The following is a 27,247-nucleotide window of genomic DNA, read 5'->3' as shown; positions in this document are numbered from 1 at the left end:
CACAGACAGAAACTGCTTGTTTGAGGCACGTGAAGGGAGAGATGGCAGGCCCTGGGTTGGTTGTGGGCAGGAAGATGGGAAGTGAAGAAAAGCAGGGTGAGGCCATTAGGTTGGAGGTTATGCTGATTTACAGATGGACTCAGAGTTGCTGAGTTTTCTGCAGATATAGGGAAAATACATTTATCTTCATGTACTTACAAGGTCATGTAGTTTAGAATCTCCCTCCTTCCCTCTCTTTAATTTTTACTATCTTAACCATTTTTAACTGTATAGTTGAGTAGTGTTAAGTATTTTCACTTTGTTGTAAAACAGATCTCTTTCACCTTGCAAAACTGAAGATCTGTGCTCATTAAATAACAGCTCTCTTTTTCCCCTGCCCCACCCTCCCACTCCCCAGCCCCTGGCCACCACCATTCTACTTTCTATCAGTTTGACTACTTGAGATACCTTATGTAAGTGGAATCCTATTGGGTGTGTCTTTCTGTGACTGGCTTATTTCACTTAGCATGACATCCTGTATATTCATCCATGGTAGCATGGACAAATTTCCTTCCTTTTTAAAAATTTTTTCATTGTAAAAGCTTATTTATTTGGGGAGGGGTGTTTGGAGGGACAGAGAGGGAGAGAGAGAGAATCTCAAGCAGGCTCTGCACTGTCCCTGGGGAACCCAATGCAGGGCTCAAACTCATGAACTGTGCGATCCTGAGCTGAAGTCCAGTGCTTAACTGACTAACCTACCCAGGCACCTGAATATCTTCCTTTTTAAGGGTAAATAATGATTAATTTGTTGATTATCATCTGATCTGCAAAAATCATTGAGTATGCTTATATGAAGGGAAGGTACAGAGCCTTCTACAGACATTATCATATGAGCTTGCTGTGTTTATACAACTTTGAGTTGTGTATGATCTGAATTCTGACAGCAGTCTAGGTCATGACCACCCCTCTTCCTGTTAAAGCAGGCCAAGCCAGAGCTCTCTTTTCAGGCAGCATGGAGCTGCATGGTAACATAGGCTAGCCTCATGTGGGTAGTGCTGCCTGCCATTGAGACAGCTGCTCTTTCTTCCAGGTACCCTGCTGACCGCCCACTCCCCAACTCCTGTTGCCCCCCACCCAGTCACTGTGCCCACGTATCGGGCCCCAGGAACGCCCACCTACAGCTACGTGCCCCCTCAGTGGTGATCACCCTGCAAATGTAAGTGACTAGTGAAACCTGGGTTGGCTTTTTTTCCAGTACAGAATGGCAAATCTATATTTTAAGCACTAACAAGAAAAATGCTTTAAATGCCCCTCTTAATCCAAGGGCAGTGTGGCATTTAAAGATTTGTTCTTATTTGGACTCTTAGAAAGTAGAGGAAAGGAAACCATTGAGTACTTGCTGTGTACACTATATACTTGTTCCTTTCTTAGTCTGTGCTCTAATCTCCTACTGCCTCCTACAGGAACTAGGATTCTGGTTGTGACCAGGAGTCTCTCTAAGGTGTGCGGCAACCAGGAGCAGTGGCCTTTCCCACTGCTGCCCTTTCTGGTCCTAGTGGGTTTTGTCCTCCTTGACTTAAATGAAATTCCTTTTTGGAGCAGCGGTGCCAGGGGTGCTCCGTGTGACCATGTGTGTCTTTCTCCCCCTGCCAGGTTTGAGGATGGAGCTGTGCAGTCACATCATGGAGGTTCCACAGCTGGTGCTGCAGGCCTCGCGCCTCCAACCTGGACTTTCTTCTTAATGCTCTCGACACTTAGCTAACACTACTCTGGCCCGGCCCAGCAGGTCCCAGCGCCATTAGTTTCCAACGGACTCTGTGGGTTGGTCTTAAAGCAATTCCTGTTTTGTGGGCTGCCTGGCAATTTTTTAGCTAACTGTAATGATAAAAAGGGAGTATTAATCTATTCTGAATCATATCTAGTTGAATGCATGTTTAAAAAAACAAACAAAAAACAAAGCTTGCTCAATCTACCTGCAGTGACTGATGCAAAACCATCATATGCAAAACCCAAAGGAATGGAAAAGCATTTTACAACTTGTATCACTAATGCACTGTTGTAATGTATGCAGAGTCTTCAAGTTATAAGTGTTAAAGTGAATTTCTTCATAGAGTATCTGAAATCCCTTGGATGATTCTTCAGCCTTTGGGGTTGATGTGGGTTGCCAGTTGGTAACGTGGACTTTGAGTTTTCAGCCATCTGTTTCTTTCACACTGACTGCACGGGAAGAGAGTCGCAGGGACAGGGAAAGTGCAGGGTGGGCCACCACTGCCTGGGGCACAGCCAGCTTTCTGGACGTCCCTTTTCTTGCCGTTTAGGCTTGCCTAAACATTGTGGTGTGGACATTCTTAGAGATGATCATGAAAGTATAGAGTTGTATGGCCAGTACAGTTAGGGGCAAGAGGTTGTCTGTGTATCAGCAAAGCAGTTTTCTCTGCCATCTCAATTTTCATTACAAGTCTCCTACACGTAGAGATGAGGTTTTCTGTGTCTTTATTGGGAAAGTCTTATGTAGAACTAAATTATTTTCCTGGGATGGAAGATGTGTGAAGGAGAAACAGTCACACTTGGAGGAGGTATTGGTTTCTCCTTTGTTTAGCTTAGAAAACCATTCGTCCCTCCCGCCCCCAGAAGTTTCAGTCCACGGAAAACATATGTAGGCATTGCTGTCCTCTACCACCCCCCCACCAACGAAGGGCAAAGATTTCAGCTGTCTGTTATGAAGAAAGTTACATATTTACAAGAACTATTAAAAGGGAACAAAACTTGATTTGAAATTGTTTCTTGTAGAGAGGCAGGGCTGTGGCTGTGTTTCGGCCCATCCACCTGAAGGGGACTTGTCATCTGACACCATCTGGAGGAGACTTCTGGAGATGGGTCTGGGGAGGTGTGAGGGAGGGGCTGGTGCCTCTGGTCTGTGAGCCTTGTCTGCCATCTGTAGCTGAGGGCTCTCAGCACAAAGCAGGTATGGACAGCAAGGGCCCAGGCAGCATCAGAATGCATTTGCCTGCCAGGATTTATTTAGAAAGGAATTTGTGTTTAAAGTCAGAATATTGTACATAAGAAATGAAGGGGATTTTTTTTTTTTTTTTTTTTTTTTTTTTTTTTTGCTTAAATGTGCCCAGCTTGTATCAGTGGGAGTGTGTCTGTTCACAGAGGGGGTGGGAGGGTGAGGGTTTTGTTCCCTTTCAGCAGTCTGTCAGGTGGGGGTGGGTGTGCTCCTGTTCACCCCATCATTTCAAGTGTATGGGCTTTGGTTGGGGAGGGGACCCTGCTCTTACGTCTCTGGCAGCTAGGTCAGGGCTCTGGCACTGGTTTGGCTTTCTGCCCCATTTCCTGACTGGGACACCTGACCCCTGAGCCTTTGGTAACCTTATTTTTTATAGTAAGTACCCCATAATTTTCTTTTTTCACATTTTATTTTATAAGAAGTTTAGGAATATTTTTGCATGGATCATTGTAAACAGAAGGTTCCTTATTCCTAATGTCTATTAACATAGTGTGCTTACTGATAAGTACCTTAAATTGCTTCATTAGCACTTAACCCACGTGTGTCTGTGTGTGTGTGTGGAGAGAGAGAGAGAGTGTGTGTGTGTGGAGAGAGTGTGTGTGTGTGTGTGTGTGTGTGTGTGTGGAGAGAGAGAGAGAGAGAGAGAGAGTGTGTGTGTGTGTGTGTGTGTGTGTGTGTGTGTGTGTGTGTACCATGTACCCCAGGCACACAGTTTGTGTCTACTTTAACTCTGTGCTGGTTATTCCATCTGTATGGTGGATGGTTTATAATATCCATGAGGTTCCAGGGCTGAACTGATCAATTAACAGAAAAGTCCATTTCCCCAGTTTAGTGTAATAGATTAGGAGAAAATAAGATTTTAGTGTATGCTTTAAAAAAGCCCTAAACATCAAAATGGGAACACACACACACACACACACACACACCCTATGTGTAAGGGTGGAGTCATTCAAATGTAGAAGTTACATCGGATGCTTCATTGGGCTTGCTTGAGACATGGTGCACACAGGGTGAGTGTTTTCACGAGCACTGAATTAAATAGTGTTTTCAAGAGCAAGAAGGTTGGGTTGCATTTTGCCCCCATTTACATCAGCTCATAAACACTTTACCCCCTATAATTTTTTAAAGTCTTTTTTCCCTTTTGTGAAGGTGAGTTGGGAGACTTTATCAAATACCTTTGCATAATGGAATACATCTGTGTGGAAATCTTTTCACATCAGGGCATCAGCTACCAAATATGATAATGAAAGGTAGATCTTACCTAGTAGGTAAGAATCTGGACATATGAATAGTAGCAAAACTATCATAGATAGTAATTTTAACAGCAGTTCCAGTAAAAATAAGGAATAGAACTTGTTATAAAATTGCATAATTTGATATCCCAAGCATAATTGTGGAACAGAGAAACGGCCTTTTTTTGTATGTGACATTCCTAATTTGATACTCTTTCAGCTGAATTATGGTTCTTTTGGAAGTGGAGACAGGTAGGCAAGGACCTAATTCCTCTAAACATGAACGTCATCATCATGGATAATTAAAAAAAATCTTCTACAGCCTCTCTGCCAAGGTTCAGGAGGCCTGTTTCTCTGCTTATGGAAGTTTTGTTTGGATCTGGGCCGGGTGACTTGAGTGTTTAGTGATGAGCAATGGTCCCATCAGCCTGCTGCCTCTGAGAATTGAGGCCAATATCAGGACCAGGGCCATTCGTGGGAGGCATGAAGGCAAGGCGCTTCCAGAACCTTTTATGTCTTCTGTGTTAAATCTTGTCAGACCATTCTTGTTGGTATGGTTATGAGGCCTACCAGTTGCTGTTCTGTGAATCTGTTTCTTGAGTGCTATGCAAATGTAGTATTTATAGGACATGAGAGAGGTCTTGAGACTTGGGCTAGGTACTTGTTGGTGAGCATCCTGCCCTTCCCACTCTCGGCGTACAGTGCCTTGCTCCATCTGGTGGCACCATCGCTTCTGTAATAAGAGGAAATATATTCTTATGGCATTTTGGATATGCTGATATCTGGCACATGAGTTTCTGTGAGTGTGCCTGCCAGTTGGTGGTGAAAGGGTGGCAACACCAACCACATCAATATTGGGGCCTACTTCAAAAGGAAATCCACCCTTCTTCACCTGTTCCTGTACACATTTGGAAACAGTATTACTCTGACTGATTGGGCCACCTTCTCCCCACCTGGCAGCTAATGGCTGGATACCCTAGTCGTCACTAACCTGGGTGTTGCCCAGTCAGGACAGGATGCCTGTCTGACCCCTCAGCAGGCTCACGGGCAGTTTTAAGGGCAAGTGCTTGGAGGGTGAGGGGCAGCTTCTGGTTCTTTCTGGTGCTTTCTAAGGGTGGGGGTGGGGTTCTCTAGAGAGGAGTGTAGTTGGCTCAGGGGAAGACTGCTTAGCTGTTTCTAGCATATCTCAAATATTTGTGTTTTTCCCCTGAGCTGTTTATTATTCAGCCTGAGCTCTCTGAAGGTGCGTCAGACTATTTTGAACAAACTTGCAGATGATGCACTGCAGAGGAGGGTCTGATCATTTTGGGTAGAAAGTTGCAAAGTTGGTCTTACGTGTTTTAGAGGATTTGTCTCCCCCCCGGCCCCCCATTCATTTGAAGAACAGAAAACCCTAGGGGTAACCTTAAAGTTTACTCACTTGGGACAGGGAGACAGAGGAGAGGCAGGCATCTGTTTAGGGAACCTGCAGTGGGCTTCAGGAAATGTGTGCTCCCAGGGCTGTTGTGTTGGAGATGACAGGTGTCTTGTTTGGGCCTCCTGAGCCCTGTCAGTCTCCCATGGGTCCTTGTGTAGACTAGTGGTCAGTAAAATAGATGGGCTCTGCTGTGCTCCTGGCAGGGTTTAACGTGATAGCTGCTCTGAGGAGAGGTCCCAAGGAGCCACGTGGGTTATGACTGACTAGGAAATGGTTCCTTTTTTTTTTTTTTTTTTTTTAATGATTTTTAAATACTTTTTTTAGACTGTTTTCTTGGTACTTTTTTTAAGCTTATGTCGGCATTGTCTTCCAGTGTTAAAGGCATCCCTCACCTCTGCATTGAACTTACGGTGTCAATCAATACAAAGGAATGGAACATCCATCCTGAGCCAGTTCCATTAAGTGTAAATTCATACTATTTTAATTTTTTATGCAATCTGATGAGTAGAGCTCAGATTTAAAATTCTTAAAAGCACGTTTATTGTAACAAGACTTGTTATGTATTAATACTGCAGTTTTCAATAAAGATTGACTTGTGTTGCATAGTGTGATTTTTATGGTTTTTGTTTTTTTTTTTCCTGTAGGTTTTATTTTGAGGTGGCATGGCCTGGCTGGAAGGTGGTGTAGTTTCTTTCTAGTTAGGACATGCAGGGTTTGGGGGCAGAAGGCCTTGTGCTGGGCCGTGGTGACCTTGTGTGGCGTGACAGCACGGTGTGTAAGGGTGTGTGGAGGCAACAGTTTGGGAAGACTGCTTCCTCAGGGGAAAGGGGAGGAAAGCTTACCCCCTGTTCCTTTTCTCTTGGTCCTGTGTCCTGGTCCCCATCCTGGAGGACACATTCTTCTCTATTTCATTGAAGAGGATGCTAAAACCCAGAAAGATTGCAGACTGCCAATCCCCCAAATTCACATTTGCTTACTTCAGCTAAACATGGACTCTGGGAGCAGTCAGGGAGCCAACAGGCTTCCAGGCCCCTGTGGTTGGAGGAGCCAAGCCAGCTGTATCCCATACCAGGACAGCTCCCAGACCACATGCTGTCCTCGCAGCTCCTTCTGAGCGTCTGAAGCATTTCTCCCGCCACCTTCGCTTCTTTCCACCAAAGCTCTGAGGGTATGGTTTGCAAGTAAGTGAGCTTCCACCACACTGGGCGATGCTGGGCTCATCTTTTCTGTTTAAGGAGAGGCCCAGGGCAGAGAAAGGTAACTGTCATAGGAAGGATGGAGCATGCAAAGGAGAAAATGCATAGACACAAATGGAAAAACCAGGGCCAACAGGTTATTTTTCATGTTTCTTTATGAAATTAAATGTGGCTTCTGGCTTGGAGAAGGTATAGTGCAAGAGTGACTGACTGTACATGCTGCTGAATTCCCTTAGGCCAGAGGGGCAGCTCAGTGTTCCCGCACCCACAAGCCAGGTCCTGGCTGTACTTGTGACCCTTCTCGGCAGGACATGGGCTTCCCTCTTAACTCACATGCTCACTGGACTCTGGGTTAGTGGGTCAGTCCTGGATGCTGGGCCACAGAATTCAGTCCTTATGGCTTCTCACACTCACTTAGGGTAAGGCAATCTTTCTGTGTCACTAATAACAATTATTTTTCCCCAATGTTAGAAAAACAGAACAATCCAGACAGACTGGGAGCAGGTTCTGGAGTCAACCCACAACTACACGTGGACTGGTCACAAACCCTGACAGAAGTATGCAGTGACTATGGTTTTGTTTTCTTTCCACTATAAACACATCACAAGTGAAGAGGGTGTCCAGCAGCCAGGAGTGTCTAGAGAGGGACTGGGAGGCAAAAGAGGTGGGCTCTGGGCCCGACATTTTTGTGCACAGAATTCTGGTTCCCACCCTCCAGGGATGCAAGTTGCCTGGCACCACCAGCTGGGGACCAGCGGCCTGAAGGAGGGCAGAGGGGCACACAGCCCAACTTTGCAGGGGCTGAAGGCAGTCTGCCCAGAGACAGCAGGAGGAAGGATAATAAGATGTCCAGAGAAGAGGGTCCAGAGTGGCCAGTCCTCTCACGCGTGTTGGCCTGGCCGGTGGCTCTGAGCTTGTGGCTCCCAGGAGGCCCCATAGAGGTCCAGAGGGTGGCGGAAGGCTCACCGCTGTGGGCCCCTGCCCCTCCAGCTGGTGTCTTCAGTGCACCAGTGGTGGGGAAGAAACGAAGAATGGGGCGCCGAGCAGTTCCCTCCCTCAGCCTGTAACTTCCAGTGCATATGACAGGCAGAGGAGGCCACATGCTGTGGGCCTCAGGGAGAAAAAGCTGGAGGCCCACTGGAGGGACAGGTCCATACGGTGCTGTCGGGTGGGGGCTGGCTCACTTGCGGAATGGTGCTAGCCGGCTAATGCTGTGCCAGAAGGTGGATGGCTTCCTCTTGGGCTCTGCCAGTACCAAAACCTGTTGCTGGGGCAGGCTGGCCGGCAGTGCCGGGTGCTTCTGGCGTGCCAGGTAGTAGGGCCGGCTGAGGGCTGAGCAGGAAAAGAAAGCAGGGATCACTGGTGCCTAGTGAGCAGGTGTCACATGGCAGAGTGGCAGCCTCTGCTTGGTAGGGGGGGTGGAATGGGTCCCATCCCATGGGAGGGAAGTTCCTTCATGGGGCTGACCACATCCAGTGGCCTGAGCCACTGTAGAGGGGATGGCCAGGAAACCTGGGACGGTGTGGGGCCCTGGAGCTTCTCCATGGCACAGGCCCCTTGCCAGGCATTTATCAGCTCTGTTGGAATGGGGATATGGGCTCCTTGCCAGGAGGTTGTACGGAGGCCTGCCAGAAAGCAGTCCTGCCTGGGGAGGTGTGCTGTCACTAATGCTACTGCTCTGGGGGATGTGAGGGGATTGAGAGCAAAATTATCAACTGCACACTGATTAAAGCTTTGTCACCAGTGGCCCCTTACCACCAACATTTGGGAACAAACACCTGGAAAGGGCAGTGGGCAGCAGATGGGACCTACGTGCTAGCTGGCTTTGTTCTGGGAGTCAGAGAGGAGTTTGATCTTGATCAGGTAGTAGGGCCAGGCTGCTGTGGGAGGAGGTAGGGTACCATCCACTTACCTTTGGGCTTCCCAGTGGCCTGCTGCTTGCTGGCATTCAGCATGGCCTGCTTCCTCTGCAGCTCGGTGATGGAGAAGCCTGGGAGGGAGGACCGCAAATGAGACCTCTGCTTGACCTCTGCTTATTTTGAGGACTTGACTTCCACCTCCTCCCCCTCCCCAGCCAGTGTTGCTCTTGTCCTGTGCCTCTCGGCACCTGGTGTATCCTGCATCTCTCACAGGGTCTGGTGTCCCATCATGCTGCAGATGCTCCGTATCCTGCTCAGCCAGCCTGCCTTGGCCAACCAGGCAGAGGAGATGCTCAGTGGGCCCTCCCTACAACCTTGCCCTACCCATCTCTCACCCAGACCCAGTCCTTGATGTATTATTCAGCATCTAGTGTCCTTTCCACTATGGTGGAGGCTCTTTCCCAGACCAAGAGCCAATCTGGTCACTCTGAGTGTGATGTCCAGGGGCCCATGGAGAGAAAAGGAATGCAGCAGGGAGGTATCTTGCTTATGTTGGGATGGGTGAGGTTTCTCAAAGCCCATGCCCAAATCCTACTTGAATTCTTTGTGCTGGAAAGGGGCCTCATCAGTTCTCTGCAACTGAGAAGGCCCCCACCTTATGGAGTGTGTGTGGTAGAAAAACCTGGACAGGCCAACAGACCATGCCATGCCTTGGGGCTGAAATGAAGAGCTGCCCTGGGTTGTAGCACATGGCTACCTCGCAGTCTCAAGGTTGTCCTGACCTTGCATTCAGGGGTGAGGAGGGCTGGGTGGGCCCTCACAGTGGATCAAGGCTGAGTGGGGTCTCGCACCTGTCTCCTGGTCCAGCCGCACCTGCTCCCTCTCCCTGGCGAAGGCCTTGAGCCAGCGTTGTTTTTGCTCAGGCTTCCTGGCACACAGCAGGTGACTCTCTCCCGTGGTGCCGCAGAGCAGACGGAAAGCATTCTTGACACTCACGTGGAGGTCTCGATCTTTCCCGTCCTCCAGGTCCACCACCTCCAGGCCATCCATGTCCACTCGGCCCTTATAGTACAGCACATCCCGGCGGAGAAGGTCCTACCAGAGACTCTGTGAGCTCCTGCTCTATATCCTGCTTTTCAAGTCCTTACCTCTCAGGCCTCTGAACCACTCTCCTGACCTGTTTATGCCTCACCCCCTGCCCTGCAGTCAGAAGGGCCAGCGGGCTGCACACCCACTTTCCCAGCAGGTGGTAAGCTCACAAGGGCAGAGTGTGGTGTGGCCCACAGCCATGTGCTGAACCCATGCTGGAGGAGCCTTGTGCCTTCAGTGAAATTACTGACTAGCCTGGAGGGCACCCACTGCCTCACAGAGAGGCAGCCATGGAGACAGTGGGTCAGGGCCCATACTGCACAACAGAAGAGTACCAGGCCTACCGGGCCGGGCCCAGTATCAGTTGACCGGGAGGGCTTCCTGAACAGGGCCACTTGGGCCATGTGCTGAGAGGAGCAGAAGCTAATGGCAAAGAAGAGGCAATAGGAGCAGAGGATGCCAGGGCTCAGGGGGAGCTGAGGTGGCTTTAGAAGCAAGCAGAGGCTAGGTCATGAAGGAGGGTGTTCTCAACAGCACTGGACCCTGGTCAGACTGTGAGGGCCACCCCATGGTCCTCGGGCTACTTGGCTTCCTTCACAGACAGTGATCCTCATCCTGGCCCTATGGGCCTGACCAGGGAAGGGCCTGCTGTACTGAACGTCCTCAGGACGTGTGTGGCTCCTTTTCTCTGGCAGCTACTCCCAGCCCCCAGCTTCACCCCCTCCATTCCCGCTCTGAACGGCTCGTCCAGCAGGGCACAGCAGCTCTGGTACCTTCTTGCAGTAGATGAGCTGGTGGTCAAAGAGGAAAAACATCCTCTGCTGGCTCTTGGCTTGTGGTTGTGTAACACGGGTCAGCTCCCCCGAGTAGATGAGTTCCGAACTCCTGACCAGGAGATCTTCCCCCTGGTGGACCCCAAGGAACACTATGAGCTGAGTGTACCCAAACTGGGAAGCCCCCTCCACTGGGCACTGCCCCCTGCCTCTGTCATGAGTGGGGCAGGCTCCCCACTGGCCTGGTCTGCCTGTGGCCCCCACTGGGCTAGGGTCTGCAGTGAGCAGCAGGCCACAGAGGGAGGGGTTGCTCTTGAAGCCCAAGGCAGTGGTGGGCACAGTGGGGTGTTAAGGAGTAAAAAGGTGGTTTAACCTACAAGTTAGTTGTCTCTGCAAAATGGGGCCAGTGGCGGCCAGTCATGTGCACACTTGAAATGTGACTGATCCCTATTGTGATGTCATGTAAGTAAACACCAATTTTGAAGACTTAGTATAAAGAATGTGAAATATTTCACTAATGATTTTGTTGCTTACACATTGAAACACTTTGGATATGCTGACTTAAAACATTATTAAAATTAATTTTACCTCCTTTTTTTCTGTTTCCAGATGGCTATTAGAACATCTAAAATGACCCATGTGGCTCCCATGATACTTCGATTAGACAGTGCTATGCTCAAGAATAATTAGACCTGGCTCAAGTCACCTGTGAGCCTTGTCTTTAGGGGCTTATGAAGTTTTCTTAGCTAAATATAGTTAGTACCTGAAGCTCCATCATCAGACCTCAAACTTTCAGGCTAAGCCCCGCCTCACTCTGGTTCCTCCTTAGAAAATGCAAACCATAGCCAGTTATTGGCAGCCATTCAGTTTGGGATAAGTGAGTTTGTAGGGGTCCTTAGCCAGGGCTAGGCCTCAGAACCAGTCACCAGGAAAAGAAAACAAGCAAACAAACAAAAAAACCCCAAAGACTACACCAGGGATTCTAATTCTGTGTTTCTAGGGTGGGGTCCAGGAATCTGTATTTTCATAACATTTTATGGCTGGTGGGTGGGGGTGGAAAGAGCAGGATGGGAAGGCCTCTAAAGGACAGGAATGTCCCCATTAGTTCAGGTCTCTGGGTGGCTTCAGAAGGCAAGACTGGTGGATATAAGGGGCATGTGCAAGCCTGAAGAATGGAATCAGGAATGGAATGAAAACCCATGGCAATCCGTTTTCGGTCATGCTGTGGCAGGCCTGAACCCTTCTGTTGGGAGTCCCAGTAGTTACTGCCACTTGGGGATCTGGCCTGTCCCTTGAGGGCTGAGGACTAGCTCCTCCTGCTGGGCCAGCTGACCACACTGGGAGCAGCATCCTATGTCACACATGCTGGGCACTCTTGACCAGGAAAGAGGCCACCAGGCCTGCAGCTCCATGCTCCATGCTCTGCCTGGGCAGAGGACCAGCTCTCCTACTGCCAGCTCCCAGAGCATGACTCCCACTTCAGCTCCTTCCTAGATTTTTCAAAGGCAAGCGTGATTTTAAAGCAAGGAGCCATGCCCCACGGTATTTTCCGAGCTGTGGGGCCCTCACCTCCCAATCCTCTATGGAGCTCTGCCACTGAGCAATCTTGTCAATGTTTTCAAGCCTCCGTTTCCGTTCGTTGATGAGCTGGGCCACATTCTTCATGGCATGTAAGGCTGCCTCCACATCCTTGAAGTCCCTGGGGCATAATAGACATGGAAGAAGGTTGTACTAGGGAAGGCAGAGAGGGGCTGTGGAGCTGCCTCCCTCTGGGGCTATGCCCTTGGCAGTTTTCACTTGTCAATGCCAGATGGTGCGTCTGGGCACCACAGAACTTAATATCCTATTTTTGTCCTCTTCTCTCATTGTAATGACAGCATGTGACAGCAGGGACTATTTTACTATGTGCTGTCAGAACTCAACACTCTGGCTGACCCAAGGCATGAAGAGCCTCAGACTGCCCTCCCTTTCCAGCAGCCTCCTACCTGTGCTGGGGGGGTGTGTACTTGAGCAGCTCAGCCAGCTGCAGAGGGTACTTGCAGATCTTCTGTACCGGTGTCAGCAGAAAGCCGTCCAGGGAGATATCTATCATCTTCTGTAGTAACCGGCAGGCCTCAAAGAAGTACACATACTTGCTGAGCTTGGTAAGCCTGGAGAGCTCCACACAGGCATTGGGGTGGTTGTTGCAGTACTCCGAGTAGATCTGGAAGTCCGCTTGCTGGGGGCACAGCTGGAGGTCAGGATGGTGACCTCCTGCTCCCTCAGGCCACCCAGGCAACTGGGGCACAGCATAGGAGAGGGAGCAGGGGCCTCTGTATTTCCCTCAGGAGCTGGGCTCAGAGGGCCCAGACTCTCTGTACCCATGTCACTGGGCACAAGCTATGTGGAATTAGACACAGGCGTATTAGACACTGAAAACTCAGGCATGTATGTGTCTTGTCACCACCCAGATTTCTCAGCAGATATTTTGACTGTATGTCAGTTTTTTTTTTTTGGAGGGTGAAATCAATGATGTTAATAAGGAAGCACTGCCAAGGCCAAAAACTAGAAAGAGAGAGAGAAAGGAGAGAAGGAGAGAGAGGACAGGGGAAAGAAGGGGGAGAAGAGAAAGAAAGGAGAGACAGAAGGGGAAAGTGGAGTGGGGGGAAGAAGGGAGAGAGAGAAGGATAGAGAGGAGAGAGGATTGGGGGGAAGAAGGGAGAGAAAGGAGAGTGAAGGGGAGAGAAGAGAGGAGATAAAGAAGGAGAGAGAGGGAGAAGAGAGAGAGAGGGAGGGACAGAGACAAGGAGAGAGAGAGGGAGGGAGAAGGACAGAGAGAAGGATTGAGAGGAGAGAGACAGAAGGAGATTAAGGGAGATTAAATGGCTTCCAGGGTCTATGTCTGTGCCCCCTGGTGTCTCGCTTCTTCCTCACAAAGCTCTGGCTTCATATCTGGGTAGCCAGTGCCACTTTATCCATTCACCATGTGACAGATACGTCCACATTGTGTGTGTATTGTTTAAAAAATTTTTTTTTTCATGTTTATTTATTTTGAGAGAGAGAGAGACAAAGCATGAGCGGGGGAGGGGCAGAGAGAGAGAGGGAGAGAGATCCCAAGCAGGCTCCACACTGCCAGGGCAGAACCTGACACCAGGCTCAATCCCACGAACCACGAGATCATGACCTGAGCTGAAATCAAGAGTCAGATGTTTAACCAACTGAGCCACCCAGGTACCTCTTGTGTGTGTGTCTTGAGACACACACACATGAGGCACATGAGACTCGCTGTGCCTTTTTTCTTTTCATTTTTTTTTTTTTTTTTGTTGTTGTTGTTGTTCTATCTACCTGACCCAGAGAAAGACTGGGTCTTTAGTGACTAGGACTTCATGGACTTAGGTGGGAAAGGAGGGTAACAGCAGTAAGCTCACTGGCCAGTTGCTGTGATGGTCATACTGGGTAATGTCGATAAAGTGCCTATCCCTCCCTTCCAGCCCCCATCACAACTCTGCCTGCTGCATAACTGGCTCCAAATCCCACACTCACTCAGGTGCTCTGACCCCGCTACCCATTCCTGCTCAGGGAATCTAAGGTCTCCCCTTCCAGCTCTCCTGCCACTGGAGCCAGGTAATAGGGCCCTTCCAACAGCCCCCTCAACCCCCACCCCCACATACACTGGTAGTAGCCAGGAAGGAACCCATATTGTCCTTGATGGGCTGGCCTTGGCATCCTCTGCTCAACCCCACATAAATGCCACAGGAGACAGAAACAAGTGCTTCCTTACCAGGCAAGGCCAGGAGTCCATCTAGCCCACACCATCCAATTAAATCCAATTAAATCACCAATCCAACTGGCATTTAGAGTGGAAGTGCTACACATTACACAAATTCCAGTTTTCTCACTGTGTGAGGAAGCCCAGAATCTGCTATGACAGCTCTGAGGATGCTCAGCAGGTGGCCCCGCCCAGCTTTGCCTTCTATTTCCTGTAGCCCAAGAAAACCTTTCCCACTGATGCCTAAGGCCCCCTGCTCCAAGGAGCCTTCTCTGACTTGGTCTGCCTCCCAAAGAGGCAGAGACATTGCTGAAACAGCGCTGGAGGGTGAAGGCGGTTGGGCACTAGGGGAGTGGAGCCTGGAAGCTTCTGGGAAGAGAAGAGCAAGTTGCCTGGGCTTTTAGCCTACAGGGCCCACTTCTGTCTGTGAGGAGGCCAGAATGGGAGCCAAGGGCAAAGGGCGGCTTACATGCTCAGGGGCCAGGGTGTGTGTGTGCAGGGGAGTGGGGACCACCAGCAAAGAAGGGCAGAGGGGGACTGCCTGGCTGGGAGGCCTGGAGAATGGGCCCTGGGCAGAGAGGTTGCTGGGGCAGGGCGTGCTCACGTGCTCCAGGAAGCAGGCGCCCAGCTCGCTCAGGTGGGGGCGCTCCCTGTTGAACTTCTGCTCTAGCGCCTTCACGAACGCCTTCTGGCACCGGTAGATGTCCTCGATGTTCCCAAAGATGGTGCGCAGCTGTTCCTCGCTGAACATGTCAGCACGCTTGCGACACTGCCTGATGTAGCCCTGCAGCCCATGGCCTGTCAGGTCTCTCTCTGGTCCCCCCACGCCACCCTCCGCACCTCCTGCTAGGCCTCACCTCGCAGATGTCCCGCAGATGCTTGATGTAGTCCCGCTCAGTGCTGAGGATCTCGTTGATGACGTTGGTCCGCATCTGGTCCTTGCTGCTCTGCCCCTCGGCACTTCCATCCTCGGCCCCGCTGTCCCCGGCCCGCAACGTGTCATCGTCGGCGGGCTCGTCCTGGTTCACCCGCAGCTGCAGGCAGCACGTGGCCAGTCAGTGCCCAGAGGGTCAGCCCCTGTGGCCCGCACGCGGGGGCAGTGGTGAACTGAGGCTGGGAGGAAGGTAGGCATGGCAGCCCCCTGCCCCCAACACCGGAGGCTCGCCAGCCCCTCCAGAGGCGCCAGCTTCTGTCCCTCTCCCTCTCTGTCGTCTTCTGTCCCCCTCCCCCTCCTGCGCTGGTGCTGGACTCCGTGCTGGGAGCAGAGTGGATGCTCACTCTTAGGGGGTTTCCGAACCAGTGTCTGCTCACACCAGCCCCTCTAGGGCCTGTGACAGAAGTGAATGGGTGATTGGGGCCTTTCTGGCTCTGTGACCTGGAACTAGGACAGGCTTGGGGTGGACAATGGGCCGTTTATCCATGAGGTCTGGGGCAGGGGAAGCAATGAAACCCAAGGTCTGAGAACTCTACTCCCCACTGCCTTCTGCATGGCCTTTGAGGGCACCCGGGTTCCTTCCTTGGACACCAAAGGCCACCATAGGTAGGTTCTGGGTCTCCTCCCTGTGATCTCTTGTGCTAACGACTTAACTTGTCCAAGCCTCAATTTTCTCAGGTATAAGTGGCTGTTCCCAGCTCTCAGAGCGTTGCGGAAGTTTGAGATGCCTATCCAACTTTTCTGAATAGTGTTTAGTAAATGCCTGATACACCGAGTTGTTTGTGGTGGTGGCATTCTAACATGCAGATTCCCCCTGGAGGAATCCACACACCATCGTTTCTGACCCATTCCTTTCTGAACACCAAGGGCACCCTGGTGGGAGGGGTGGGGCAGGCAGGAGTTTGTGATGGTCTGCGGGTGGAGGAAGGTTGTGTCACAATTCTGTGGCTGGCCTTCTTCACATCCCCGTCCCCACACCTCCCATCTCCAGCCCGCAGTCTTGCAGTCCCAGCACAGCCATAGGTAGGTGGGGGTCCATGCCCAGCACCTCTGACCCCAGAGCAGTTTCAGGTCTGCACTTCTGAGCAGAGCCAGTTGGCTCCTTATGGACCCAGAGAAAGCATAGGCTGGTGCCATACCCGCACGAAGCTGGCTGGAAACCACCCCTCGCCATCAGCAACACGACCCCACCACCACTCTCTGTTGGTGGCATCCATTACTTCGATGACATCCCCAGCTTTGAAGCCCAGTTCCTGGTCATCCATGGTGACATGGTCCCAGAGTGCTTCAGCACAGACCACACTGCCATCACTGATGAGCTGTAGAGAGAGCCACAGACAGGCAGATCAGTGGGGTAAAGCTGCCAGGGACCTCCTCATGGGGCAGGGTGTTCCTGTTTTCTGCCCCCCCACCCCTCAGCAGCCCTGAGAAGAGGGGATCCTGACTCATGTTACAAAGGAGTGAATGGAGGCTCCTCCTGAGCCAGCCATTCTTCAGGGAACAGGACTATGCCCTGGGCATGTCTGGACTGGCAGGGCTCATGATGAAGCCTGAAGTGAACTTGACCACTAGAATACTGGTGAGCCACAGAATCTGAGAGGCAAGCATGTTGCTCACTCCCCTGCACAGGGCACATCTTCCTCCCATCCCCATTGGACTAGTGATTAAATTATTGTTCTCAGCTTCATTTACCATCTCTGCTCTGCTCTGTGATGCTGGGGCTGAGCACAGCAAGCTACATTTCTTCTGTGCCAGCTGCTCCCTGTTAGGTTCTCCAAATGTGGCGTTGGAGGGTACCACAAGGCTGGAGGGAGAAGGGCTTGCTCCCTCCTGCTGGCTTCTTGTGGACTTGCATTACCTGTGAGGTCACCTGGCAAGCAACGGCACCACTCCTCCCAGGGACAGAGGTTCCCAGCCATCACGGTAGCTGGATCTGGTTTGCAGTGTTTTTCCAACACTGGCAGAACCGGTCTCTTGGCCCTCCCCTGCCACGTCCACCAGCACTAGTTGAGCAGCACCTATCCTCAGACTTCTAGGTCCCAAGCCCTACAGGATCCTCAGCTTTAATTACTCCAACCTCTTTCCTATATTCCCTAGCTGTAGGAGAGGTAGGTTCACCTTGCAGCTGCTACCTCTGTAACAGATACCTCAGGATTGTTCTTGTGCACTCGGGTTATGGAGTCAAGTACTTTAAAACTGGCTCATAATTCTTTATATTAATTTCTCTCTGCTGAAATAACTTGGGGTGTTTCCTTACTCCAACATGGCCATGGACCTCACATCAGGAGCGACGCTCCTATCATGGATCTCACATCAGGAGGAGATGGAATTCCGCCCCCCCCCCCCCCCCCCAAGCCCCCAGGCAGCCCTTGTGCTCAGAGCTCCATTTCCTGTTGGGCTGACACCTGCTTTCCTGTAACATGGGCTCAGTTTCTGCTCCGTGAATAATGAATGGCTCTGAGTGCTCAGGACAAGAGGAAGGGTAGACAGGGGGCTATACAAGAGGTGAGATCTATGCCCCTTTCTGCTGGGACCAAGTGTTGGCTCTATCACAGCCATGGGCTGGCTCTTTGGTTAAGCAGTCACTCCCTCAGAGCATCACCAGTCAGGCCGTCTGTGCCAACTCTTTCCTCCTCTGAGCTGCTTGCCTCTGACCCCATTCATGAGTGTGAATCCTCCCTTGGCTTCAGGGACCTTTCCTCGGTGCTCCCAGGGCAGTATGTGTTCTGTTCCTCAGATTGAAATGGGAACCAGAGCAGGGCTGCAGCAAGACTAGCTGGGTCTTCACCTGAGAGTTCCAGTAGCTAAAATGTTTTCCCCAAACCCTGAATGGGCAGAGCGAAGGGTAGGGCGGGCCACCTGGTACCAGAGCCCACTCAGGCTGGAACCTTCCCTAGGGTAGGGCCTGAGCAAGCACATTCAGAAACCTTCAGTTTATGTGTTCTGGGAATGGAACCTGCTCCAAACCCTGATGAAATCATTCCTCAGAATGATTATACGCACATTTACTCTCACACAACAGCCATTCAGGGGCTGCAGATGCCCAAGGCCCACCAGAGACCACAGGCACCAAGCACTGGGTTATTTCTGGGGGGTTGCATGCCTCCTCAAGAGACCATTGCAATCATCCCAGCTAAAAAGACCTACTACAGGTATGTCCTCTTCTGCAAGAAGGCCTGGCCCCCAGGATCAAGACCTCCTGGCTGCAATATGACAAGATGAGACCAGAGGACTCAGCAAGGCATCATGAAAGGAGCCAGCCTGCTGTACCTAGGGAGCAGGCACTAGACTGGGCAGCCCATAGCTGGCACACTCCACACAAGCAGGCTACCACTCCTGGCCTTGAAAGATCTTGCCTGAAGACGAGGAAGAAAGTACTCAAGGGTGGTATGGGTGAGCCAATGAGAATGTGGGCTGCAGGTGAATGTCCTCTTTCAGGGACAGTGATCACAGGTAAGCATGTGCATCGGGACCGAAGGTGTGTGTGATGATGGGTGAGTGTGGGCATAAAGACAGAGGGTGTGTATGACATCAGGCAAATGTGTGCATCACGATGGAGGGAATATGTGACTATAGGCTATTTGGGTAGTTTTGATCCTTGAGAGGCGGGTGTTCCGAGACCCCCCTCTTCCTGCACACACCCTGACATGCACCTGCCAACACACATTTACATACTCACTAACAGGATGCTACACTTTGATCTCCGGAGAACAGTATGCCATATTGCAGGTGTATGCTGTCCACCCTCAGTTCACACCAGCTACATACACATGCAGGTCTCTAGGACAGCATGGATGCTACCTTCACTGCTGGAGCCCAGGCAGGGAGGAAGCAATGCAGACATACCCACACAGCCCAGCTTCCCACCATTTCTCTTCCCAGGTTGTTTCCTACTAATATTAACTAGGCCAGGTGCCTCCTCCTAACTCCAGGTTTTCTCAAGTGAGCCCTGAGCAAAAGCCCCTCTTGTCAGGCCCAATGGCTCCCCCTTCTGCTTTATTCTGCCAGCCCTTGCAGAGAGGTGCACATCCTACAGAGTGGTTTCCTGTATAGCTATGGGGGGAAGGGCTCCAGGTATGGGACAAACAGGTAAGGCTTCCCAGAGAGACCATGGTTCCTGACCTTTATGGACAAGCCCCAATACCTGCCTTGTCCAGTTATCCAGAAGCCCTTGGTGGTGGCGGTGGTGGTGGGGTTGGTCACGTTTGTCACTTCCTTGTCCTAGTACCTTGCTGTGCACAGGAGTTACCTGACAGACTCACAGTCTTCAGCAAATCCCCTGGTCTCCCTCACTGATGCCACAGTAACCATGTGCTCTCCCTGGGCCACAAAGCTCCTCTATAGATCCACAAAAGGGCGGCACTCTGTCACCAAGATAAAATGTAGCTCCAAGAGGTCAGACATGCATTCTACCTCTAGGATAGTCCAGAGGCCATCAGGGCCCACACTAGATGGGTTTCTGGGCAGAGGCCCTTCCTGAAGCTCTCTGTCTGAGGTACGGCTGCACAGAAGCCCAGATTCGAGTCCAGTAGGCTGAGGGGCAAGGGTTGCAGGTTCATTCTTGGCCTGGCAGTGGGGAGCAGAAGCTGGCTCTGAGACATGGGCTGTTTACCGGGGGGCAGGTCGGGAGAGGGAGGGGGCAGGATCCAGTCTTGTGCCCTGGAGACTTTGACAGGCTGGAGGAAGCCAGGCTTTACCTCAAAGCTGCTCTTGATGACCACTCACGACCCTTCCCACCCTGTCCTATCTCCTCCTCTCTCTCACACACATGCCCACCCTGTCCTATCTCCTCCTCTCTCTCACACATGCGGGCTGGTGGAGGATTCCAATCAGTCTGGGAAGGAATATGGCTCAGCTCCTCCAGGCCGCGGCCCAGCAGGGGAGAGGGGGTGTTCAGAATGCCCACGTTCCAGGGATGCAGGCAGGGCTCTACCCGTAGTAGCGGCATGCTGGCCGAGACCACTAACCTGGATAAAGCTACTATAGATGACACGTGCACAGGAACCCACTCATCTCCCCATTTTTCAACCCACACAGAAACGCATGTCCAGTTCCGCGCACACGGCAGTCACACGTACACTTTCCAGACAACCACAGACAGCCGTGTCCACAGCTGCATCCGCATCCTCAGTTACACGAAGAGACACGCCATTTTAGGTACACGCACACGCGCACGGCACAAAGGACAGGCAGAAGAACCCCGTGGCACAAGGGTCACCAAGCCCCAGAGTCACCTGCAGGGCCGCATCACCCGGGGGACGCACGCACACACTGGGCCGTGGCACATGGAGCTGGCAGAGGAGGGGGGCACCAGGGCCAGGCGGGGTCAGCCGGCGCACCTCCGGCCACTGCGGGCACTGCGGAGGACGCGGCTGAAAAGGAAGATGCTTGGCGGCGCGGCGCCACTCACCCCTGCGCGATCCCCCGCGGCGCCCTGCCCGGGCGGTCAGCGGAAGGCCAGCAGGAATATCAGCACGACGTTGATGAGGACCAGGAGCGCCAGCACGGCGAAGACCACCACGCGCTGGGCGCCGGGGGGCAGGTTGCAGCGCAGCAAGGCGCGCAGGGCGCTGCCGGGCGCCGCGGGGCGTCGCCGGGACTGCGGGGCCCTGGCCATGGCCCCGGCCTGCCAGCCCCGTGCGGCCCTGAGATCCCGCCGCGATAGGGCGGGAGCGGGGTGGCCCGGAGCGCCCGGAGGGGGGCGGAGCCGCTGCGGTCACCGGGCCCGGGGCTTCTCCAGCTCAGCTCGCGACGTGCGCGCCGCGTCTCCAGGCCCCGCAGCCCTAGCAACCGAGCCGGCCGCAGGGGCGGGGGAGCCGGGGTGGGAGGGGTGAGGAGGCTCGGGCGTGCGAGGCGGCCTGCCCGGGGCGCCTCCTGACGGGGGGGGGGGGGGGGGGGGTTCCTAGGGGGACCTAGACGCGCTCCCGGTGATCGGGGGCCCCGCACTGACCGGGCGCGGAGGGCCGCGGCGGCGCTCGGGGCAGGGCGTGGGAGGAGGTGCGTGGGGGGTGCCTCAAAGCTTCACAGTATTGGGGTACCGGGCCATGGGGATAGGCCAGGGGCTCTGATCCCTAATACCAAGAGCTGTCGTGGCCCCCACTTCAGGAGTCAACGCATCTTGCAAAGGTCAGGTAATTTGCTCACTCATAAAAGCCCCTAGGAATACAGGGATGGTGGAGTCAGGACAGACTGAGGCATCACCCACATGGAGGTGCTCCAGGAAGGTCCTGACTCAGGACTTCTCCTTACTGACCCATCCCAGCAGCATTTTGTTCCTTTGGGAAAGCAGCTGGCTTCTTCAGTGGCTACTCCCCTTCTCGCCCCCCACCCCCCGCCACCGTTTTATTGAGGTATAACTGACAAAAATTGTATATATTTAAGAGATATAATTTGATGTTTTGAAATAGGTATACATTGTGAAATAATCACCACAATCAGGCTAATTACCCTATCACTTCTCGTGTGTGTGTGTGTGTGTGTGTGTGTGTGGTGACAACACTAAGATCTAACCACTTCACACACTTCAAGTATACAACACAGTACTCCTTAACTATAGTCACCATGCTGCCATGCTGCACATTAGATCTCCAGAATTTAGTCATCTGGCACAACAGAAACTTTGTATACTTTGGCTGACATGTCCCTATTTTTCCCTCCCTCAACTCCAGGCAATCCCCTATCTTCTGCTTCTATGAGTTTGTTTGACTTTTAGATTACACATATAATAAGTAAGATGACACACTTTTCATCTTTCTGTGTCTGGCTTATTTCACTTAGCATAATGTCCTCCAAGTTCATCCATGATGTCACAAATGGTGGGCTTTCCCTTTTAAAGGCTGAATAATATTCCATGGCATATAAACCACATTTTGCTTGTCCAATCATCACGCAATGAACGCTTAGGTTGTTTCCATGTCTTTGCTACTGAATAATGCTGCAGAGAAGATGGGAGTGCACATATCTCTTCGAGATCCTGATCCCATTTTCTTGGAACACCCACAAATATGATTGCTGGATCACATAATAATTCTATTTTAAATTTTTTGAGGAGCTTCCTTACTGGCTGTACCAATCTACATTCCCATCAATAGTTTATAAGGGTTTCCTTTTCTCCACACTGTCACCAACACTTATCTTTTGTCTTTTTAATAATAGCCACTGTAAGAGATGTGAGGTGATATCTCATTGTGATTTTGGTTTGCATGTCTCTGATGATTAGCAATGGTGAACATCTGTCCATATACCTGTTGGCCATTCTGTGTATCTTCTTTTGAGAAATGTCTATTAAGGTCCTCTGTCCATTTTAAAAATGGATTATTTGGGTTTTTTGCTACTGGGTTGTATGAATTACTTATATATTTTGGATATTAATCCTTTATCAGATATATGGTTTGCAAATACATTCTCCCATTCCACAGATTGCCTTTTCACTCTGTTGATAGTTTCCTTTAATGTACAGAAGCTTTTAGGCCTGGTGTAATCCCACTTATCTATTTTTGCTTTTGTTACATGTGCTTTTGGCATCATATCCAAAATAACATTGCCCAGACCAATGTTGAGAAGCTTTTCCCTATTTTCTTCTAGTACTTTTGTGGTGTCAGGTTTTTGGTTTAAGTCTTTAATCCATTTTGAGTTGATTTTTGTGTATGGTGTGAGTTAAGGGCCCAATTTCATCTTCTGCATGTGGTTCAGCAGCTTTTTAAAAAAATCCTGTGTCAGCTATGCAGGAGTATCCTATGTCAGTTCCTATTATGCTCCCTCCTGGGGAGTTCCCACTGCCTCCCTGACAGACTGTACACTTAGCCCTGTAGGGTTCAAAGCTCATGTGCAGGTGTCTATCACTCCATCCACAAAGATGTGCTCTGTCACAGTCACCATGCCCCTCTGATGGATCAGAAGGATGCAGCCAAGCAGGCCAAGGAGACTTAAAGGCAGATCAGAAAGACCTGCTCAGAGATTTCCAGGCTCCATGCTCAACACTATGGCCTCCCGGGGTAGAAGGAGTCATGGAATTTGGGCAGAGGCACGTGTTCACACATGAGTGACTTTGTTTCCTGTATATTGAGGTTTCTGTGTGTGTGTTAGTACTACATGCATGTGAGTGAGTACAGATGAGTCACCTGTGGACACCACCATCCTGCTGAACACCCCAAGCAGGTGCCGGGATATATGTGCACATGTGGGTACCTGTGTGTGTGCCAGGGGAGGGCTAGGATTACATCCAGAGAGGCTGGCTGCCCTCCTCAGATCTAAAGGTTCTGTTCCCATCTGTCTGGTCGTGAGGGGAAAGTCATTTTTCTGTTTCTCTTCAGTTCAGAAAACTAGGCTCAAGATTTGCTCCCTCAATTTCTCAGGAGGATAGTGGGGTAACAGAAGGCATCAAAGGCTCCCAGCCACCCCAAATCCCAGGGCTCCTTTGTAAGACTGTGTGACATGCCCTCTTGGGAGGGTGTGGCTCAGAAGTCCTGACTTTAGGCCAGATGTTTCATTGTGTTCCTGTGGTTCCAAGGAAGAAAGGCACAGAGGACAGTTCTGGGAATCCACTGGTCAGCACCGTGCTGAGGGCTGTGGGTCTATAGCACTCTACCTGATGCTGTACTGGCCCCAGAGGCCTGTTTTAGGGCTTCAGCCATGGCCCATTTCTGGAACAAGACCTCTGTCTCCCCTGTAGCTGACCACCTTGGGGCAGAAGAACCTCTGAACCTGGGCTGGGACCAAGACCTAAGAGGTGGCCACTGCCTTGCCGGGCGGCACCCAGACTTTTGATCCTGGTGAACTGGGGTGATAGCAGGGAACACAATGGCAACGTCCTTTTTGTGTATGTTTCATGACCAAAAAAGCAAAGCCAGAAAAGCTTGAAAGCAAAGGCCTTGGCTCTTGAGGGGTTCAAACTGGATGGTTCCAAGCCAGGGAGGGGAAGATAAGTGGAGGAGGTAGCAGGGAGTTGCAGGGAGGCACTGCCAGTGACAGGACTGGCAGGGAGATGGACAGGTGACATAGGTGTTTGGACAGATGAGGGATAAGCCCCCAGCACTGTAGCTTGGGGATGGATGAGGAAAACTGCTCTGGGTGTGCTGGCCACCAGACAACTTACAGTCCTGGCCCAGGGTCTCCTGCTACCCCATCTCATGGAGAGTTAAGTGAGGTTGTTGTCCAACAACAAGGCATGAAAAGGTATCTGGGGCACTGACCAGTATCAGGCTCTTCCCTTGGGCTGGTGCCAGAAGGGGTACCAGAGCCAGGTAGGCCTTGGGATGGATCTCCAGGCTCACAGACACTGGGGAAGACAGAAACACCTGGAGAGAAGGTCAGACTATCTCCATGGAGGGGGAGGTCATAAGCTGGCCTGGTGTCCTGAGTGTCCTCTTAGTGTTCCACAAAGAGTTTCTGGGAGCTTGAGGATGGCAAGACTCTCTTCTATCCTCAGGTTACCCTATGGCCTGTGGGCCAGGACAGTCCTGCTTCCCACCCGCTGTGCTGGCCTAATTATTGGTAGAGCTCCTATTATGCTCTAAGCCCCAGGTTAGAGGACAAGATTTATGTCTGACTGCCCTCTAGTTCACACTTATCTCTTCTCAGCAGGAGGATCCAGGAACTGTTCTTGGCACGCCCCCTCCATGCCCTCCTAGAGTGGGGACATCAGGTGCTTGGAGCAGACCTGGATACAATAAGACCCTCAGAGCCAGAGTCAGGTAGTGGGCAGAACTAGGGAAGACTGGCTCCACACATGCGCCCTTTGTTAATGCAGCCATGACCTGACCCCCAGGGGAGATGCTGCCACCCACAGCACAGCGGAGGGGGCATCAGAAGACCCCAGGCCAGGAGCCATGCCCTCCCCTCCTCTGGTCCCATCTCACAACTGGGCGGGGGGGGGGGGTGGTGTAGGACTGGTGGAAATGAAAAGAAGACACCTCTCCTTTCAGCCCTCAATCCCAGAAAAAAATCCTTGGGCTAATGATACCCTCAGGCCTGACTCCAGCCCAGCAAAGTATGCTCAGAGCCTCATGAGGCAGGGAAAGGCTGGGAAAGGCCGGGAAGAGGGTGAGGAATTGGGCAGACAGACATAGGCCTCAGTCATGGGCATCTGGACAAGGTACCAGACCGCATGATGCTAAAAAAAAAAAAAAAAAAAAAAGGAACACTTCTAGGCACTGCAGTTAACTCATGTTGCAGGGTCTGGACCATCACAAGGCGCAAGGCACAAGTGAGATGCAGAGAATACAGAATGAATATGATATTGTGTCCCTTTTCACTTTTGTCAGCACACAGACATGCACTGTCTACCCCCACCCTCAACATTCCTATATATTCTGTATCCCAGGGCCTGGGACATTACTTGACAGTAATTACATGCTCAGTAAATATGTCACATGCATCCAACACACACATATACACATCACACTCATAAACCTGCAGGTGCATGTGTTTGTGAGCACATGCACTCATTTCTTCTGTACCCAGAATACAAAAATGCTTCACTATTCTCCCCTATGTCTACTGCGCTTTGGACTGGATGGTTTGAACTCCCTTCTGTTTAGGAAACTGAGATGTGGTGTCTTCTTCTGAGGTCAATACAAACAAGAAAGTGTCACAATTTAGAACATGATATGTGTGTCTAAAAAATAGAAGTGAATATGTGATTTTAGAGCAAGATAAATATTCTTTAGTATGGACTTTTCTCTGACATCTGTTGCTGCTATAATCTCTTAAGTATGAAACTCATGTTGACCCTAGCAAATCAGCTTGCCACACATGTGAACCAGCAGTGAGTGCTGGTGTGTTCAGGGCATTCATGGTGGGGCTTCACTGCTCTTGGAAGGCCAAGTGAACTAGCCTTATTGCAGAATCACCTTTTATATCTCTTCAGTTTCTGATAAAGTGGGTCTATTCAATGCTGCCGACAAATGGGTGCTGCCTTTCCTAAGTCCCTTATACACCTGGGTACAGTGACCCTCCTGTAGCTGCCAGTGCAGCTCAAGTGACACACCCATCCCACCAGAGGAAACTGAGGCCCTGAGGAGGGGATGACTGGCCACATGTCCTCCACTGTCCAGTGGCAGGGTTGGGGGGCAGATGCAGTGCTGCCAGCCTCCAAACCCAGGCCCTGCCCTTCATGCTATGTTGCCCTGAAAAGGGATCTAGAAGTGCTGGTGGGTCTCATGAAGGAGAGCAGCCTGGTGGACACTGACACCTGCATTTGCCGCTGCATCACTGGAGAGGGGCTCCCCAGTCTGACTGGCTGCCCTCCTGCATGATGTGACATGTCCTTCCCCACAGGGGCATGTCCAGGAAAGACAAGTACCCTGAAGCACCAAGCACTCTAAACATAAGATACAACATCACCCCTCCGCCCCCCCCCCCACCCCCCCCCCCCCCCCGGTCTACTCAGGAACCTCAAATACCAAGAAAGACCTTTGAACCAAACAAGAAACAAAGTCTCTAAGCAGCTAAAATAGGCGCTATCCAATTCATGATCTAAATTACCTTTATTTCCTTCATAGAGGTGCCCTCTGCCAGCAGCTATTAGTTCTCTTAGAGCACTCCTGGCTCTTGGCTTTCCTTATCCAAAACCTTTTAGAATGAATAACTTGTCAAGGGCCCCAGAAGGCACTTCCTTACCAGCAGCAAGATATGACAGACCAGAATTTCACCCTCAAGTAAGAGATACACAACTATGAAAAGCAGACACAAGACCTCTAACAATGCAGCACTGATGGCCAATCAAATATCCCCACAACTGTTCAGAGTCTCTAAAAGCTTTATGTTAGCAATCCTTCCTCACTATCATCCTCATTGCTGGAGAACCCACCATATGCCAGGTTATCTATGTTATTTCAGTTAGTCCTTATGTAAGCTTATGGCTATCCTTGTTTACAGTTAAGTAAACCAGAATTCAGAGGGTTAGCTGCTCAGAGCTTTACGCCAGGCAGGGTACTGGGCAGGGAGGAACTCCCATCCAGGAGTGGGAGGCCCCAAAGTCCGGATTCTCCCCTCTTCACCATGCTGCTCT

The 27,247-nt window shown here is 51.2% G+C and overlaps 2 protein-coding genes across 4 annotated transcripts in view; one reads left to right on the top strand and one right to left on the bottom strand.

The window, feature by feature from the left end:
- FAM168B (family with sequence similarity 168 member B) overlaps positions 1-2,749 on the top strand; it is a 32,475-nt gene extending 29,726 nt beyond the window's left edge. For all 3 annotated transcript variants that reach the window (XM_042954031.1, XM_042954029.1, XM_042954030.1), the window contains exons 6-7: positions 1,070-1,195; positions 1,633-2,749. In XM_042954031.1, the coding sequence (XP_042809965.1) occupies positions 1,070-1,182 (113 nt within the window). In that variant the 3' untranslated portion in view covers positions 1,183-1,195; positions 1,633-2,749. The remainder of the gene's footprint in view (positions 1-1,069; positions 1,196-1,632) is intronic.
- A 3,535-nt stretch (positions 2,750-6,284) lies between these two features.
- Positions 6,285-27,247, bottom strand: part of LOC122225973 — a 249,376-nt gene continuing 228,413 nt past the window's right edge. The window contains exons 8-16 of the mRNA XM_042948654.1: positions 16,377-16,556; positions 15,161-15,337; positions 14,908-15,087; positions 12,541-12,773; positions 12,125-12,254; positions 10,556-10,687; positions 9,545-9,788; positions 8,747-8,824; positions 6,285-8,166 (exon numbers count right to left, since the gene is read on the bottom strand). Of these exons, the coding sequence (XP_042804588.1) occupies positions 8,015-8,166; positions 8,747-8,824; positions 9,545-9,788; positions 10,556-10,687; positions 12,125-12,254; positions 12,541-12,773; positions 14,908-15,087; positions 15,161-15,337; positions 16,377-16,556 (1,506 nt within the window). The 3' untranslated portion in view covers positions 6,285-8,014. The remainder of the gene's footprint in view (positions 8,167-8,746; positions 8,825-9,544; positions 9,789-10,555; positions 10,688-12,124; positions 12,255-12,540; positions 12,774-14,907; positions 15,088-15,160; positions 15,338-16,376; positions 16,557-27,247) is intronic.

Source organism: Panthera leo, chromosome C1 (genome assembly GCF_018350215.1).
Source record: "Panthera leo isolate Ple1 chromosome C1, P.leo_Ple1_pat1.1, whole genome shotgun sequence".
Lineage (NCBI taxonomy): Eukaryota > Metazoa > Chordata > Mammalia > Carnivora > Felidae > Panthera > Panthera leo.
Note: the sequence above shows the minus strand (reverse complement) of the source record. Positions and strands in the feature narration are given on the sequence as shown.